This window comes from Acomys russatus, chromosome 14 (genome assembly GCF_903995435.1).
Source record: "Acomys russatus chromosome 14, mAcoRus1.1, whole genome shotgun sequence".
NCBI lineage: Eukaryota > Metazoa > Chordata > Mammalia > Rodentia > Muridae > Acomys > Acomys russatus.
The window spans coordinates 4,219,214-4,237,914 of NC_067150.1; the positions used below are offsets into that span (position 1 = coordinate 4,219,214).

The 18,701-nt window shown below is 45.8% G+C and overlaps 1 protein-coding gene across 1 annotated transcript in view; it reads left to right on the forward strand.

Moving 5' to 3' along the window:
• Window positions 1-6,790: 6,790 nt before the first annotated feature.
• Window positions 6,791-18,701, forward strand: part of Mmp20 (matrix metallopeptidase 20) — a 38,260-nt gene continuing 26,349 nt past the window's right edge. Inside the window, exons 1-3 of the mRNA XM_051155755.1 lie at window positions 6,791-6,913; window positions 14,096-14,343; window positions 17,884-18,032. Of these exons, the coding sequence (XP_051011712.1) occupies window positions 6,791-6,913; window positions 14,096-14,343; window positions 17,884-18,032 (520 nt within the window). The remainder of the gene's footprint in view (window positions 6,914-14,095; window positions 14,344-17,883; window positions 18,033-18,701) is intronic.

Consider the following 18,701-nt stretch of genomic DNA (forward strand, 5'->3'; position numbering starts at 1 on the left):
CTCAGAGGTTTCTCAGTGCAAAATTATAAATAATACATATAATATAACTATATGAACAAATAACATAATTATGTAAATCAATTATATGTATGAACGGAGTTTGGAGTCCATGTGAATTCTGTACACACAACCCATACCTGGGCAGGCAGAAAGGCTTTTGATCAGGATGATGTCCTGATAGCTGACCGTGTCCGTAGGCAGAGGCCTGCTTAGTCCTTTTTGCCTTCCACCTGTGTCTAAAGATTTCTGCTTTCTATTTGCTCTGGTTTCTTTCCTTCCATCAGTTGAACCCACAGCCTCACACATGCTACCAGGTGCTTTACCATGGAGCTGCACCCACAGAGCTGCACCCACAGAGCTGCACCCATGGGGCTGCACCCAGCCCAAGACACCTGAACATGCCTATCTAGCACCTTATCCACTGAGCCACCTCGATTGCTCCCTAACGCATGTAATCTGGCCTTCAGTGTGGCGCTTATTTACTGAACGGCTTGGAAGAGGGTCCTGCAAGGGAACTGGTGTCTCATTGCTCATTGCCTCTTGCAAACAGAGTGTATAGAGTTCTGGTGTTTTTGTAAAGTTTATAATGTCGTGGTGAAATGCAGACATTTAACAGAGAATACATAGTTTGTCGGCTGTTCTGTAGGACATGGAGGTTGATATAGGAGAGCTGAGCTTCTGGCTTTGTAGGAGGGGGTTTATCAAGGTAAAATAGCAAATAACAGGTGGCAGGGAGACACAATAAGGAGAGAGCAAAACGCCATCAAATCAGAGGCTGGCCATGTTTTACAGAGATGAGGAGCCCACGTGAGAGAGAAAATGGGATCGGAAATGGACTAGGAAAGGTGAGGGTCAGGGCTGCCTGCTGAGCTTCTAGCCCGGTCTGCTTCATTCTATTGAAAACCCTCGTCTCCTCAGATTTGTGGACGTGGGAAGTTGGTTTCTATTTAAACCTTCTACAAAATGTGTGGGAAACCCCAAACATGACCCAGCCTGGAGGTTTCTAACCTCTTCCTCCAAATATATTACTTTTAACATCCAGTTTATTGAATACTCCAATATTATTCCTTATATTCTATGTTTTCTACATTTCTCTGATGCAATCACATATTTCACTCCTTTTAGTCACTGACTTGCTTTAATGTGATCTTTTATATGTAAAAATGAGGTAAAACAGCCTTTTACTTCCTGGTGAAGAGAGAAAATTGAAGAAAAAAAGGCCAGGCATTTAAGCCTCACCCATTGGAAAGATCAAAGGTGTTGCATCTGAAGTCAACTTTAATCAAGTTAACTAAAAATGACATAGTTACCTAAGCCAACTGCTCCCTTCCTGAGGGCATCTGCACTGAAGAGTTGAACGTTCTTGTTGGGGCTGCTGGAGTTAATGGCCTCCCTGCATTAGAACTGCCCTGAGGGGGTGGGGGGTGCGACAGCTCAGTGGGGCAGTGTCTGCTGTGCAAGGATGGGCATCTGAGCTCAAATCTCTAGAACCTACTAGAACCTACGGAAAGCCAGGTGCAGTTGAGCATCTGTAATCCCAGCAGAAACAGGAGGATTCCTGGAAGCCGGCAGGAAACAACAAAGAAGTCAGCCCTGCTACAAACCAAATAGGAGAGGAAAGACATTCGTCCTCAGGCCTCTCAGTGCTCACGGGGCACAGAGGCACACATAGGCACACATACAAAAGGGACACATGTCTTACATACACACACACACAGGACACATGTCTCTCTCTCTCTCTCTCTCTCTCACACACACACACACACACACACAGGACACATGCCTCACATACACACACACAGGACACATGCCTCACATACACACACACAGGACACATGCCTCACATACACACACACAGGACACATGCCTCACATACACACACACAGGACACATGCCTCACATACACACACACAGGACACATGCCTCACATACACACACACAGGACACATGCTTCACATACACACACACAGGACACATGCTTCACATACACACACACAGGACACATGCCTCACATACACACACACAGGACACATGCTTCACATACACACACACAGGACACATGCCTCACATACACACACACAGGACACATGCTTCACATACACACACACAGGACACATGCCTCACACACACACACACAGGACACATGCCTCACATACACACAGACAGGACACATGCCTCACATACACACACACACACAGGACACATGCCTTACATACACACACAGGGCACATGCCTCACATACACACACACAGGACACATGCTTCACATACACACACACAGGACACATTCTTCACATACACACACACAGGACACATGCCTCACATACACACACACAGGACACATGCCTCACATACACACAGACAGGACACATGCCTCACATACACACACACACACAGGACACATGCCTTACATACACACACACAGGGCACATGCTTCACATACACATACACAGGACACATGCCTCACATACACACACACAGGACACATGCCTCATATACACACACACAGGACACATGCCTCACATACACACACACACGACACATGCCTCACATACACACACACAGGACACATGCCTCACATATACACACACACGACACATGCCTCACATACACACACACAGGACACATGCCTCAGATACACACACACAGGACACATGCTTCACATACACACACACAGGACACATGCCTCACACACACACACACAGGACACATGCCTCACATACACACACACAGGACACATGCCTCATATACACACACACAGGACACATGCCTCACACACACACACACACAGGACTCATGCCTCACATACACACACACAGGACACATGCCTCATATACACACACACAGGACACATGCTTCACATACACACACACACGACACATGCCTCATATACACACACACAGGACACATGCCTCACATACTCACACACAGGACTCATGCTTCACATACACACACACAGGACATATGCCTCATATACACACACACAGGACACATGCCTTACATACACACACACAGGACACATGCCTCATATACACACACACAGGACACATGCCTCACATACACACACACAGGACACATGCCTCATATACACACACACAGGACACATGCCTCACATACACACACACAGGACACATGCCTCATATACACACACACAGGACACATGCCTCACATACACACACACAGGACACATGCTTCACATACACACACACAGGACACATGCGTCATATACACACACACAGGACACATGCCTCACATACTCACACACAGGACACATGCTTCACATACACACACACAGGACACATGCTTCACATACACACACACAGGACATATGCCTCAGATACACACACACAGGACACATGCCTCACATACACACACACAGGACACATGCCTCATATATACACACACAGGACACATGCCTCACATACTCACACACAGGACACATGCTTCACATACACACACACAGGACATATGCCTCACATACACACACACAGGACACATGCCTCACATACACACACACAGGACACATGCTTCACATACACACACACAGGACACATGCCTCACACACACACACAGGACACATGCCTCACATACACACACACAGGACACATGCCTCACACACACACACACACAGGACACATGCCTTACATACACACACACAGGGCACATGCCACACACAAACACACACTCATACAGGACACATACCTCACATATGTGAGCGCGCGCACACACACACACACACACACACACACACACACAGAGGACACATGCCTCACATATACACACATCACACACACACAGGACACACATCTCACACACACACAGGGGACACATGCCTCACACATACACATACACACACAGGACACATGACACACACACACACACACACATTCACAGGAACACACAGGGCAAGAGATAGAATAGTGGGTCTCAGAACCTTAAACATATTTACATCACTTTACTCCAATTTCATTCCAAAGTGAAAGTTACTTTTTCACATGCTAGAGGTGAGAACACTGTTGCTCTCTCTTGTCCTCAGAAGTTCAGGTATCGCCCTCCACAGCAGCCCTGGTTAACTTTTGTCAGCTTGACACAACTGGAGTCCCCTAGGGAGAAGAGGTCTCCGCTGAGGCCTGTGGCCACATCTATGGAGCTTTTTCTGTTTGATTAACATCGATGAGGTCAGTCTGCTCGGGTGGTGCCGCCCTCAGGCATGTGGGTACATAAGAAAGTGCCCAGAGGCCATCAAGCACTAGCCCAGCCGATCTGCCATCCTCTGTAGTCTCTGCCTCACTTCCTGCCTCAAGTCCCTGCTTTGAGTTCTTGCTTTAGCTTCCAGCAGCTGCTAAAAGCTGTAGCCGATCAAACCCTTCCTCCTCTATACTGATTTTGCTAGGCAGCTTTTCATGGGAAGGGAAAGTAAAGAGCGAGCCCTGGCCTCTCCATGTTCCTTTGCGTTGGGGCCGTCAGGGTCAATAAGTAGACCGTTCGTAGGGGAGGAAATGGGAGAACGACATGAACAACTGCCAGGAAGTGTCGAGACCGCCTGCCCATTCATATTTGGAGCTGCTTTGAAGGTCCATGGGTGGGGGCCTGCAGAGGGCACAAGGGCTTACAATTCTGTCTTTTACCTTCCTGAAACCAAAAGGTGACACTTAGTCTGTATGTTGTTCATTCTTTAAACAAATGTAGGTGGTTTGTTTTCACTGTCGAACAATCGAGAAGCTTGTAATTTAGTTAGCTGAGTGAGGGTAATTGATCTGTTTTCTTTTATTTTTTTTTCTTTTGAGGTGTGTTTTATTCATCCCAGAATGTACAATCAATACGACGTTCAGTGTCTAGCAAACCGTGGGTGTTCTGTGGACCCTGCAGGCCTGGTAAAGCTCCCACACTCTCTATTTGAGCTGTCCGCTGCGCCTAGTCTCCTCTAATCACAAGGGAAACTCCCCGAGTTTCCATTCCTCATATGGTCCTGGCCTTTAATGACTCTTACTCTGACTAAGAGTAACTTTATCAATTTCTGAGACCTGGAATACTGGGTGCCGAGGGGCACCTGCAGATACTGTGCTGTAGCCAGTGCTGCCTGTGATGTTGAGCGGTCTCACAAGTGGAAGAGTGCTGTGTGATGCCCTAGAGATTAAATACTTTTTCTGAACTCATGCTGCTAGCAAGCACCTTACAAACTGTACAATTTCTGGCCTGCTAACCTTGCTCCGTGTTATGTTTATCTCAAAATTGGAGTCATATTAAAGAATATGATGCTCGGGAGACAGTTCAGATGATGAGGACCTGGGTTCCACCCACAGAATCCATGCTAAAAAGCCAGGCATGGCTCTTAGCAGCAGGGTGGCCTCAGTGATTGTGTAGCCCTCTTGAGACCTTGCCCAAGCCTCTGAATAAAGAGTTTTGAACCTTCCCCAAAACAAACGAGCAAAAGCCAAGCACGGCAGCGTGTGTTTGCCACCCCAGTGCTGATCTTGGGACCACACCTTAGCTTATTTACGAGCTGCAAGCCAGGGAGAAGCCTTGTCTCAAGATGAAAGTTGTCCTCTGGCCTCTACACACATGCACACACATGAAAACACACACACAAACATGACTCTGAACGCACTAGAATGCACTGAAAACGGGCAGTTTTGACTACTATTCTGGTTAACAGACATAGCCCTAGTGTTATCTCATTGCCAAGCCTTCTAGAAGTTATGGTTCACTCTCCACCCTCAGCAGTATGGTATCGTGTAAAGCTGCCTTGAGATGTGTGTCTTAGAGCCACCAGCAGCAGCACCAGCAGAATTTCCTGAGAAACACAGAGGGAAATGCAGATACAGAATGATAAAGAGTGGCTTGAATGTATAGGCAGATCAGTTGTATTACCGTACTTTTTGGACCATAAGATGCATCCAGTTTTTTGTTGTTGTTGTTGTTGTTTTGTTTTGTTTTTTGAGACAGGGTCTCTCTGTGTAGCCTTGGCTGTCCTGGACTCGCTTTGTAGTCCAGGTTGGCCTCGAACTCACATCGATCCACCTGCCTCTGCCTCCCGAGTGCTGGGATTAAAGGCATGCGCCACCACGCCCGGCTGCATCTAGTTTTTAGAGCAGTAAAACAAGAAAAACAGTGAAAACAGCAATCAGACCATAAGGCACACCCTAATTACCCCCATACACTTTTGGGAGGAAAAAGTGTGTCTTATGGTCCGAAAAATACAGTATAATCCAACCATGTTATAACCATTTAGCTTTTTACTTTTTAAAAACTGCATCTGGTTGTTTGTTGTTTGTTTGTTTATAGCGACATGCAGAAGGTGCCACGACTGCCATGTAGAATCCAGAAGGGAACTTGTAAACGTCCTTGCTCTCTTACCAGCCTGTAGGTCCTGCAGGTACAAGCAGAGGTCAGTAAAGGTGCACTGGGCCGTGACACCGGACCCTACTTTTTCTGCAATCGGAATGGAAAAGGAGTCTTGAAGATAGGGCTAACCAAATGGATGGGATTCAAGTAAATCAAGCTCACTCCACTTTTTGTCCAGAGCTAACAAGCTCCACTGAAACTGACCATTTCTCTCCTTTTATGATTTGGTCAGTCACAAAGAATGAAACTTTCCCTGAGCCCTGTGCTCGGCTGTTACCCGGTCATCAGGTGGAGAAGTGAGCTGTGTAATTACCACTTGAGACATGAATCATCATTTGCAGGGCCCAGACCTGTGCGACTCTATAAAAGGAGCTCGGGATGCAGGTGCAAATGTGCACCGTCTGCCATCCCCTGGGCTGATATAATCACCACGCCACCAAGAGGAGATGAAGGTGCTACCTGCCTCTGGCCTTGCTGTCCTTGTCACGGCTTTAAAGTTTGCCACTGCAGCCCCCAACCTATTTGCAGCCACCCCTAAGACCTTCAGGAGCAACTACCACCTCGCACAGGTTTGTGACTCTCTGCCGCACTCTGTCTTCCCTTTCCTAACACAGAACACCTAACAGGGCATGATGAGAAAATAAACAAAAATTTATTATTTTTAAAAATCAATTTACAACTCCACAGAAGCCCAGTGGGCAATGCCATCTGAGATTAATGTGTGGCGCTTATTAGAGGCATGTGATATATCGTTGGTTGGATATCTGTGTATGCGTCTTGCGTTATACAGAACTTGAGTGGGGTTATAACATACAAAACTCAAAAACAAGTATTTGAGGAAAAATAAGATTCGAAATATAAAGACTGGGGTGGCTGGGATTTAATAGTGAGTGCTTAGCAGCCACAAGGGGAAGGTTTCTTCTGTTCACATTTTGAAAACTGGCTTTGGTGCTCTAGGTAACCGTGGTGAGAATTTAAGACAGGCCAAGCTTCCTTCTTGTTTGAGAGCTTTCCTCTCTAGTCTGTGTCTCTCCACAACCCTTACCTCAACTTCGCTCTCTGCGTTATGGTTTCTCCCATCTGCCTGTGATATGAAGGAACTGGTACAACCAATCATGTGAGAATTTTGTAAGGATTTCATGGCTGAAAATCACACCAAATACAAAGAAGTCAATTGAAGAAAGATAGTGGTGCTTGCCCTGGATTTCTGATGACCTAATTGCCAACAATCTGAAAGGTGTTTGTAGATGTGCCAACTGGGACCAAGAGTCTGGAGAAACTACAGCATACATGTGATTCCATCTCTGCCTGGGGCTGCTGTTCCCCTGCCCAGCTGCACCCATGGCCAGCCTGGGCCCAAGGACTAGATATCTGTCACCCATGCAGTTGGACTGTCCCCTCCAATTGCTTTGCCACTCATGCATTTCAGCTGACCAAGTTTCTTTTACAAAGTCAGGGAGCATTTTCAATAGCAGTCCTGCATGTACATAAACAAGTTCAGGTGAAAACAAGATGCCCACTTCCACAGAAGATGCCTGTATCAACAGTAGATGCCCACTTGAGTCAAGCTTTCTTTGACCAGAGCCCATGCATACATGAACTCAATTCTAAGTAGTTCCAGGTACTAAAGTTATAAATTGTGTTTTACTGGTGCCCTCATGGGACCTTTCTCTCCAAATGTAATAGCCCCTTCCAGACTCCTGTTCCTCTAATTCAGAAACTATAAAGTTTTTGTGATGCCCTCTTCCTGACACACACACTGCAGGCTGGTGCTCAGCCAGAGTAGATCTGAGCCAGCGTGGGGCTCTGATCCTGATCCAGGGTTTGGGCGAAATCATTCTACCAACCAGTCCCGGCCAGACCATTGGATTACAGGGTCTTGTGCTTATAACGGCTAACTAAGGTCTGCAAAACCAAAAATGTTGACCACAGCTCTCTACAGAGAGAATAAGAAGGTCCAATTCTAAATAGAATTAGGGTAAAGAAGTTTTGGTGAAGCCATCTTTGCTAGTCTGACCAGTCAGGGTTCAGCTGGGGGTGGGGGCCCATTTCAAAAGAATGCTGTGGCTGGGAAGCTGGGGCATGTCAGAACATCTTCATTTCTTGCTCTCTAAGTCAGCCCTCTTTGGTCTCGGGTGTTCCCTTGCGATCATGAAAACTTGTCCATTCCTTGTCACGTGGTGGGACAGAGAAGGTCCTGCTGCAGTGGTCCCTGGCACCAGCTCTGGAAAGAGCATTTCCCCTAGGAGGCTACGAAGATGAAGACAGAGCTCTCCTGTTCAGAATATAGAAACAATTTATGTCCCATCTCATAACTCGTGAGCTACCAGCCTTGGCATCCACAAGCCTTGTGAGCTTGGAGAATCTCAAATGCAAACAAGCAGTTATAATCTGTTGCTGGTCACCTTGCAAGCAGCACTGTGAAGAGAGCAAGGCAGTCTCTGCTCTCATGGCACTGATGGGATGGTGACAAGGCAGGTGGGAGGGTCAGTGGGGACTGTGTGCTGTCAGAGAAGCCTCTCGGAGACAGTCATATCAGGGGTGAACCTGGATTGTAGAAAGAGCTTGCCCTATAAACTCCTGGAGACAGGGCAGGCTGAAAAAGCATCATCTAGTGCTGGACTCCAGCATAAAGGAGTGTGGGGTACAGTCATCTTGTGGCTAGAGCTAAGAGACCATGGAAGAGGTCACTAGGTCACGGGCGACTAGGAGGTGTCTTCCACACTGCTCCTTTCTTTCTAAATCATTAGCTAAGAAATAATAACTCCAGACACCTCTGTGCCCAAACCCACAGACATAAACATCTGCACTTGAGAACTTAAACAGTTCTTACTTAATGCATCTAATGTTCAGTTGTGTGCTTAAATTCTGATTTGTTAACATGCACTGGGGCTTTGGAAGTGATAGAATGGGTGTAGATAGAGCATGAATAGAGCTGGGAATATAGATCAATAGCAGGGCACTTTTCTAACATGACACACACGCGCACGCACACACGCGCACTCACACATGCGCACGCACACGTGCGCACTCACAGAAAACTACGGAATGATGACCAAATGCCTGCCTCTTCCTACAGTCAAAGTTTTGTTTTTAGGAGCATTGCTTGCTTTTTAAATGGTGCAGATGTTTCTTGGTTTACGATGGTTTACGATGGTTTGTATCTTGATGACCTCATCATAGGTTCAAAGTCTCATGAGTCAAACACCTTACCAAAAGCCATTGTTTAGTGGCACAGCCGCTTGTTACTGTGTAGCTAGGGGCTGTGGGTCGTGGCTAAGGCTCAGGTGAGAGAGCCTCACTATGCACTCCGAGCTTTGGAAAGACCAGAGGCAAATTTTGTACTGTGGTTTGTACTGAACACATCACTTTCATACCAACATAAAGTCCAACTTCAGTCAGGTGGCCTATTGTAACGTGGGAGCCACCTGGTGGTGTTGATACAACCTTTAAAACAAGCTTCTAAGTTGCCTCTTAAAGTAGTAAAAGTTCTCATTTACCTATAGCTATGAAATATTAAACCGTCCAATGGAACTCCTGCACTCTGGAAACTGTTGGTAGTGGCTTGTCTTCTGTGATAAAGAATTTTTAATTATATTATCTTTAGACATTAGCTTCTACTTTTCTCACTAGTATTATCTGATAAAAGTATTTTGTCTTTTACACTATTGCCATGACTTTATTTTTATTCTTTTATTTTTTTTGGAAATGACTTTATTTTTAAGGAGGCACAAATAGGGGCTAAAGAGATGGCTCAGAGTTCAGTTCCCAACATCCACTTGGGGACTCACAATTCTCCTGCAAAGACAGCCTTCTTATGGCTTCTACAGGCCCCTGCATGCACACGGCACACACACATTCACTCAGTAACACACACGTACACATAAAATAGTTTATATACATATCTATTCAAAATATATTAATGAACAAAAAGTCACACGTGTTTCTGAATATGTGTAAGCTAGCACTTCCTTGCCCACTGCTTTTGTTAAAGAAACACATTGTTATCCTCACACTGGTGAGATCAGTAGATAGAACAGGTGAGAAGGCTAAAGCTGGCAAGATAGCCAAATTAAGAGAAATTCAAAGAATGTACCAGCATGTTTGTGGAGCAGCCTGCACTTGAACCTATGATTTTTTTTCAGACAGCATCAAAGTCTATGCAAATCTCTTTCAGTGACTCTTAGACTCTTAGAGGAAATGACCATCCCTTAGACCAGTTACACTCAGGAGGATATTTCTAGATGCCCTAAGATAGTGGCAAAGAGATGGGACCCCCCAGCCAAGCAGAAACAGGTCCTCTTATCCATCAAACACTGGAAAAGAACCCGGTGGAAGTTCAGCTTGGAGAAAATGCTGAGGCTTGCTGGCTTTAATAGCAGGGAGACACAGGAGGTACAGGGCAACTGGGCAGACTGCAATGAGCCTGGAAACTTCTGACCAAGAGACAGCACTAAAGAGGTGTGTTGTCCTTTTTTGTTGTTTGTTTGAGTTTTTTGTTGTTGTTATTTAGAGACAGGGTCTCTCTGTGTAGCCCTGCCTGTTCTGGGCTTGCTTTGTAGACCAGGCTGGCCTTATAGTCACAGAGATCCACCTGCCTCTGCCTCCCTGAGTGCTGGAATCACAGGCGTGCGCCACTGTGCCTGGCTAAAAAGTCATGTTTTCATATGTGTAAGGAAATCACTACATCTCCATCTCCTTTATGTCACTGTACTGACAAGTTTTTGTTTCTTACTAAGTAAGAATAACTTCTGTTCTATCTCCTTACAATTGACTGTTTACTCCTGTCTACTAAGTTCCACCTTAAACTTTTTAAGCTATAGGTTTGGTATCCCATGCATATTTTTTTAAAAAAGAAAGAAAGAAAAAAGAAAAACACTTTATTGTAAAAATGGTCGGGAGTCATAAAAAAAAAGCTTATATAAACTATTGTCAAAATCAAAATGCCCCAAGTTCCGTTATCAGCGTGCAAACACTGTTAATGCTTTAGTCTGTAACTACCATTACATGGGGCAAGACTTTGGACAAAGCAGGCACGGGCCTGGCTTTGGTTTTGAGGTTTGTTTGCATGCAAGCAATATATTTCAAGCATATTCATCCCAACCTCTGACTCCTCCCAGAAACTGTCCACATCCCCCACCCCAATCTCACATTCTTTCTTTTTTAATAAGTAGCCCACTGAGTCCTTTAGTGCCATCCATGCATTTGTGGGTCCATGGTCAACCTGCCAGGGACTGCATCACTAGGAGCACTGACTCCCCCTCCTCTGTTATGGGTGTAGGAGTGTGGGGGTGGGGGCATCTTGTACCTCCCCCCATTGTATCCTGCTATCACGGAAAAGTTTGAGCTGTGGTGAGGCTTTTGCATTGATTTGGGGGAGGTTGCCCAGTGTTTGTAAAAAATGTGTTATTTATCTTGATTCTTGAGTCCTTAGCAAGCCTCTCACTGGCTTCCCCAAGTCCCTTGTTTGTGACTATGTCACTTTAACAGTAGCAGTAAATATGGTCTTTGCCTAAATTATCATGTGCACCTCCCTTCTATGATCACATCTCGTGAAGCAGACATCAGAATGTTGAGTATAGCACATTTGTCAGCAAGGAAAAAAAAACTATTTGAAACTGAAACCATCTCAGAAATACAGTGTCCGGTCTTAGATGCAGTCCTCTATTCTCCAAGGAGCAAAATGGAGACATCACTTCGAGCTGCCCCAGCATAACCCAGAAGCCCTCAAACAGCTTCAGCCTAAAACAAACACATAAAAACTCCTCAGCAAAGATGGAGGTGGAGCCAGAATCCCCAGGCAGCAGATCCCCTCCACCAAGGTGGAAGGCCTGTCCTCTTTCCTCATAGACACTCATCCTAGCTAAACTTCCTTATTTTTATTTTTGTGCATCTGTTTGTATGAGTGTATATCATATATGTGTGTTCTCACACAGGCCCAAAGAGGGTGTCAGATCTCCTGAACCTGGTATTACAGGCAGCTGTGAGCCACCTAACCTGGGTGCTGGGAACCAAACTCAGGTCTCTGGAAGAGCTACAAGCAATTCTAATTATTGAACCATCCCTCTAGACCCTCTGCTGAACCTTCTGAAGGGGCGATCACCAACAAAGGGAACTTGTCTTGCAGGCAGGACAGAGAATTGGTAATTAGAGCACGAACAACAAAACAGCTGACCCTATTGCAGAAAATGAGTGGGAACAAGAGCATAAAAGAGAATCGTACTGGTCACTGCGTCACCCCACCCACAGCAGCAACACTAGCAGCCAGACATCCCCACCTCTTTTATCACTTAGTGCATTCTTTACTTCTGAAATTGCTATAATCTGGTAGAGATTTCTCTCCTGTTTTACACTGTGTTGCTGTTCCATTGAGAACAGTCTCTGTGCCATTAAATATTTATCTCTCAAAAATACCATCTTCATATAGATCTCATTTTGTGCCACATGGATACATAATAATATTTCTAGCAAGTCTCCTGTTGTAGGTGGGGTGTAGCTCAGTAGTAGTACACTTGCTCAGCAAGCCAACGCCTCCATGTTCACTCACCAGCACAACAAAAAGAAGCAAACCCCCTGTTGTAAAGCATTGATCTTGCCTCCAACTTTTACACGTACATGTATGTATATGTATATATATATATATATATATATATATATATATATATATATATCATACCAATCTTTATGTAATATATAATAGGCATAATTTATGGATTAATAAATCTATGGCTAATGTAGAGACAAATAATATAATTTACATATAATAAGTAATCAACTCTAAACTATGGTATATCCAAATCTCTAGATGCTCTTCGGTCATTTTCCTAAGATAAATTGGACAGGGGAAATTCCTGGGCCACACATGGGCCTCATGCTTGCATTTGTGCAGCCCTGTGCAGCTCAGGTCACCGTGATCGCAACCGAACATCCACAACAGTGGTGAGCAAGGTATCCTAAGGGCATTGAGATCTGTATGTGAAGATGAATCCTGATCATTTGGGGAAAGGGCTAATATTTTTCTACCTGTTCCTTGAGGATTTCATACATGTATACAACGTATTGGGCCATATTGATCCCCCACCGCCACCTCCAATTCCTCTTGGGTCCTTGCCCAATCTAACTCCCAGCTTCAGGCCTCTTCTTTTCCTTTTTTTTTTTTTTTCCCCTAATTGGTATTACCCATATGCACAGAGGCACAGGGCCACCCACTGGAGCATGGTCACCTGACCCTCACTCCTTTAGCAGCCATCACTGGCCCATGCCTCAGCTAGGGAAGAGGCTCCATGCTTCTGCAACCATGCTGCAGTGTTGACTTTGTGCAGTCACAGCTGTCATGAGCAGTGGTTCTGATGAGTCCAGAAGACACTGTTTCACCCTGCTCCTGTTTGGATTCTGCTTCTTTCTTTTTTCTTTCTTTCTTTCTTTTTTTTTTTTTTTTGTTGTTGTTGTTGTTGTGGTTGTTGTTGTTGTTGTTGTTTTGCTTTGTTTTTTGAGACAGGGTTTCTCTGTGTACCCTTGGCTGTCTTGGACTCACTTTATAGACCAGGCTAGCCTCGAACTCACAGAGATATGCCTGCCTCTGCCTCCTCTAGTTCTGGTGTTAAAGGCATGTGCCACCACACCCCACTTACGTTTTCTTTTAAAAATATAGATATCTTATTATTATACCAAGAATATTGTCCCCTATCTTAGCTGAGTATGAGTGCTCTCCAGCCACAGTGTGGATGTGTCAGCCTTCCTCTTCCTTTCAGGCATATCTTGACAAGTACTATACAAAGAAGGGAGGCCCCCAGGCAGGCGAGATGGTGGCAAGAGAAGGCACGCCCACTCTCAGGAAGATTAAGGAGCTACAGACTTTCTTTGGCCTCCAAGTCACTGGGAAGTTGGACCAGAAAACAATGGATGTGATCAAGAGGCCTCGCTGCGGAGTTCCGGATGTGGCTAACTACCGCCTCTTCCCAGGTGAACCCAAATGGAAAAAAAATATTTTGACATACAGGTAATAAGATTGAGTCTTTCCCAATTCAAAGAGAAAGACACACTGCCCCCTCTTCTTTTCTTTCCAAGATCCTCTTCTCTTAATTTGGATGAAAGGCAGAATCTCCAACAGCCATAAAAAAGAATAGGAGCTCTCTAGCTTTTTGTTTAAAAACTATCATGCTGGGATAACTGTCCACCTTACAGGCCTGACCAGCTAGGGAGAACTCAGTATTAGTTTAAAGTGAAGTGACCCAGGTAGGATTGAGAACCTTTTAGTCTGGCTAGCTGGCAACCAGCTCTAAGCCAGATGAGAGACCATCTCACAAAAACAAGATGGAGGTCTCCTTTGGAACAATGCTCAAAGTTGGCCTCTGGCCTACATACATGCACACACTCAAGTGTGCACGGTTGCAAGTGCACACACACACACACACACACACACACACACACACAGACTTACACATTCACACAAGCTCACACACTTATACACTGAAAAAGATTCTTTAATAAAATTCATTCCCTGATTCCGCAAATCATTTGCTGATGATTTGACTAGTGTAAGCACTCAGTTTATAGAGTATAAAGGTGAGCCACTCCTTTCTCTCTTTCTAGTCTTTAAGGGAAAACCAACATACAAACAGGGAGAGAGAGGTGACCCTACGATGGCCTCTGAGGCAGCAGTGACGAGAGCTATCAGGATGGCCAGTCATAGAGCGGTATCACCTGATCCTCATCTGAAGGCTGTCACAGCTCCAAGCCCCTGTCGCCTTACCGCAGTCCTCATCTTCTGGCATCTTCCTGTTTAGACCAAGGAGACCTGCCTGGCAGAACTGTTGCCCTTTGGGCTCTGGCTTCCTTGGTCCACTCCCAGAGTTCATGCATGGGTTAGCCCAGTCTAACGTACATCACCAAGACGCCTATACTCCTCAGCCTCAGTGGGCTGGATGCAGATGGCTGAGGCGGCCATGTTCTAGCCTCACATCGGACCAGTGGGCATAGCTTTGGGGCTCCATGCCAGGGTTTTGGAGAAGCTAGGCCAGTTCCAAGCAGAAACCACACCAGCCAAGCTGAGTGGCATGGGCTGTCGTGTTGAGTGATGTACACTTACTGAAACCGGAGTGGAGGGCACAGCAAGGGGAGGGCTGGGAATTGAGCTGGAAGACAGCCTGAACAGGAAGAAGTGCTACCCAGAAAGCCTGGATGGGTTACCCTTCCAGGACCAGCGCATCTGGATGCCATGTGGAGATGAGGGAGGTCTAAGCTGTTGCAAACGTCAGAGGGTTGGAGCAGAGCAGCCTCCTAGCCACGCCCAGGAGCAAACTACAACGACAGGAATTCTGGGGTCTGTTATTGTGTTTCCAAGAACTTTGTGTGCTTGTTGATAAGAAATGACTACGTTCGATGATGTAAATTCACAATTAAATTATATTTTAAAACAAATATAAGCAAAACTATTACTTCCTGCTTTTACATTTTATTGACAGACTCAAAAGCTTACCCACACTATTTCTATTTCATTTCTTTTTTACCTACTTACTTTCCACAGCGCCTTCTTGAGTGGCGTCAATGCAGCGTCCCTCATAGTAGGTCACTATTTACAGTACAGAAGCCAGTAAGCCTTACAGGCCACGGCGATATGTTCCCTTGTGAAGCTGGTTGGTAACTGTTCTGGCCAACACTGTGAAAGGAGAATTTGGCTGAGCACCTACTAACTGCTTGTGACCCTATGTCCACAAGGTACCACTCAGAACAAAGAAATCCAAACACAGGGCAGCCTGTAAAAACTTAACCATAGTCTGAGAAACAATTAGAGTTAAGACCTTTAAAAATGCAATTTTGTGAAGGCTTTTCCTCATTTTTTTTCAGCTGTGTCCTACAATTTCAGGTTGCGTGTAGCATGACACTTGGAGATGTGCAACATTCTGTGATAAGTAACACAACCCCAAAACTCAACAAGCCCCACCCCAGCAGGAGCTCACCTCTCCAGGATCCTGGAGGCTGTCTTGACACTATAAAGTCTCTGGCTGTGAGGATAACATCTTGTAACAAACACCAGATGAGTACAAATGAAAAAGCACAGCAGGACACTCGTGTGGCCACAGAACTGGGCTGACCACCAGCTGCAGGCCTTGATAGTCATCATGGCCAGCCTCCTCGGGATTGTGAAGGCTAGGTAGCACACCACATCAAACAGTGCTGGAACCCCAGCATCTTCAAAGAACGGTGCCTATGATTACCATTAGTGCATGGGTTTTTTTTTTTTTTAATCTGTAGATCCTGGGTCAGAATACTGTTGGTCTGCCTATAATAGAAGGAGTGACAAGACACGTACTGTCTAACCTGGCTCTCCATCTTAGCTTTGTTTTTGTGACAAAGGAGTAGGCCGTATTTTGAAATCATCAAATAGTCCAGAACTGAACAACTTCCCGTTCTCTCTCTTGACCCTGGGATGTTGGCCACATGTGCTGGTTGGAATCATATCACCCGCATGAGAGTAATCAGAAGATAACTTGCTAACACAGGTTTCATGACACACTCAAGCTTGCTAGGCAGTTGTGGATCCTATAGCTTGACGGTCCGTGAGTATCCTTAAACAGCTAGCCTTTGTCCTTCCATTGGCCAAGCACCTCATCTGTGTCAGACAATGGAGCCAAAGGGAGAGAGAGAGGGCGTGGCCTCAGCCCTGCCTCCAAAGTCCTGCCTGAACACATGCCTTTATTCCAGCCCAGCCCAGAGTCCCCTTGCCCTTTTTTCCTGCTAGCAGAACCCAAACCTCTGTGCTTCAGAGCAGGAGGAACCCCCAAGGCCCACCAACTCCATTTCCATACACTGTGTGTCCAAAAAATCAAATATGTTGTCACTCAGGGGCTCCCTGATGTGCTCAACCCCTTGTCCAGCCCCAGTGAGCACTCTATTTCTCTTTAAGAAAAACACACTCAGGGCTGGAGAGATGGCTCCGCAGTTAAAAGCACTGGCTGCTTTTGCAGAGGTTCAACTCTCAGTACCACAAGACAGCTCACAGCCATCTGTAGCTCTAGTTCCAGGGGGATGCACCTTTCCTCTGGCTTTCATGAGCACACACAAAACATTTGGGCAAAACACCATTACCCATAGAATAAAATAAACCCTTTTAAAGTAAAATTTTAAATCTCTCTGTCTCTCTGTCTGTCTCTCTGTCTCTGTCTCTGTCTCTGTGTCTGTCTGTCTGTCTGTCTCTCTCTCTCTCTCTCTCCCCTCCCCCCACCCCCACGCAAACTTGCATGCTCCACTCCTAACCCTGGGGAAATCCCATTGGCTTTTGATAAAGAATTTATAGCAAAACCTCAAATACCAATGAAAACTAAATTTTCATTTAGAATCCTGGGTTGTCTCTGCCTTCTGGGTCTCTCCAACTCAAGATGTTCCGAAACAGAGTAAGAGCTTCTGACTCAGAGAAAGAACTGTAACCTGGAGACTGAGGGCTGTGGCCTGCGTGTGTCTGCGCAATGACCCCTTCCCGCCCCACCCCATGTTCGAAAACAGTCACTAACACATAAACATCTGCTTTTTCTTTGTCCAGGGTCTCCAAGTACACTCCTTCAATGAGTCCCACCGAGGTGGACAAGGCCGTAGAGATGGCCCTCCGTGCCTGGAGTACAGCTGTCCCTCTGAGCTTCGTTAGAATAAACTCTGGCGAAGCAGATATCATGATCTCTTTTGAAACTGGAGGTATTGTCCTATTTCTTGCGTTCTATCTCTAATGCCAAGGAGAATTGCCCCAACCTTGCTCCTTCGACAGACTTATGGGGTGACAGCACAGGGCTCCACCACACAGCATTAGGAGGGGCAGAGGTAAAGGCTGCAGCAAAGAAGGTGGAACAGGGGACAGACTCACTGAGACGCACTTTCACTGTAGCTCTGTCCCATGTGAGGGCAAGTTCTGTCAGCTTTAGTTTTCCCACTGGCTAGGGGGCCCACTGACACCAACGCTTTCTTCCCCATAGACTGTTCATCACTATTATCTAGTTCCGTATTACCCAAGATTCTCCCACCCAGAGTCCCCACTGAGGAAATCAGTTCCCCAGGGGCCCTTTGGTAGCCTCTGGATGCCAACCCCCCACCGCCCCACCCCAACACATACAAAATAACAGCATTTGGGTCTCCACCATGCTTGGAGACAACTTTTGAGAAGTGCATGGGTTGCTTGCCACTACCTGTCTGCTTCTCCATTCTCCTGCACAAACCTGCTTAAGGAACACAGCACGACTTTGAGCGCAATTGGTAAAGCTCTAAGCCCTTTGCAGAAAAACACATGCAGGAAGTCGCTGAAACCAGAGTCCCCTAAAGTTGGCTCCTCCTCAGCTTCCAAGGTGAGGTGGAGCACCACTGCTTCTCCCT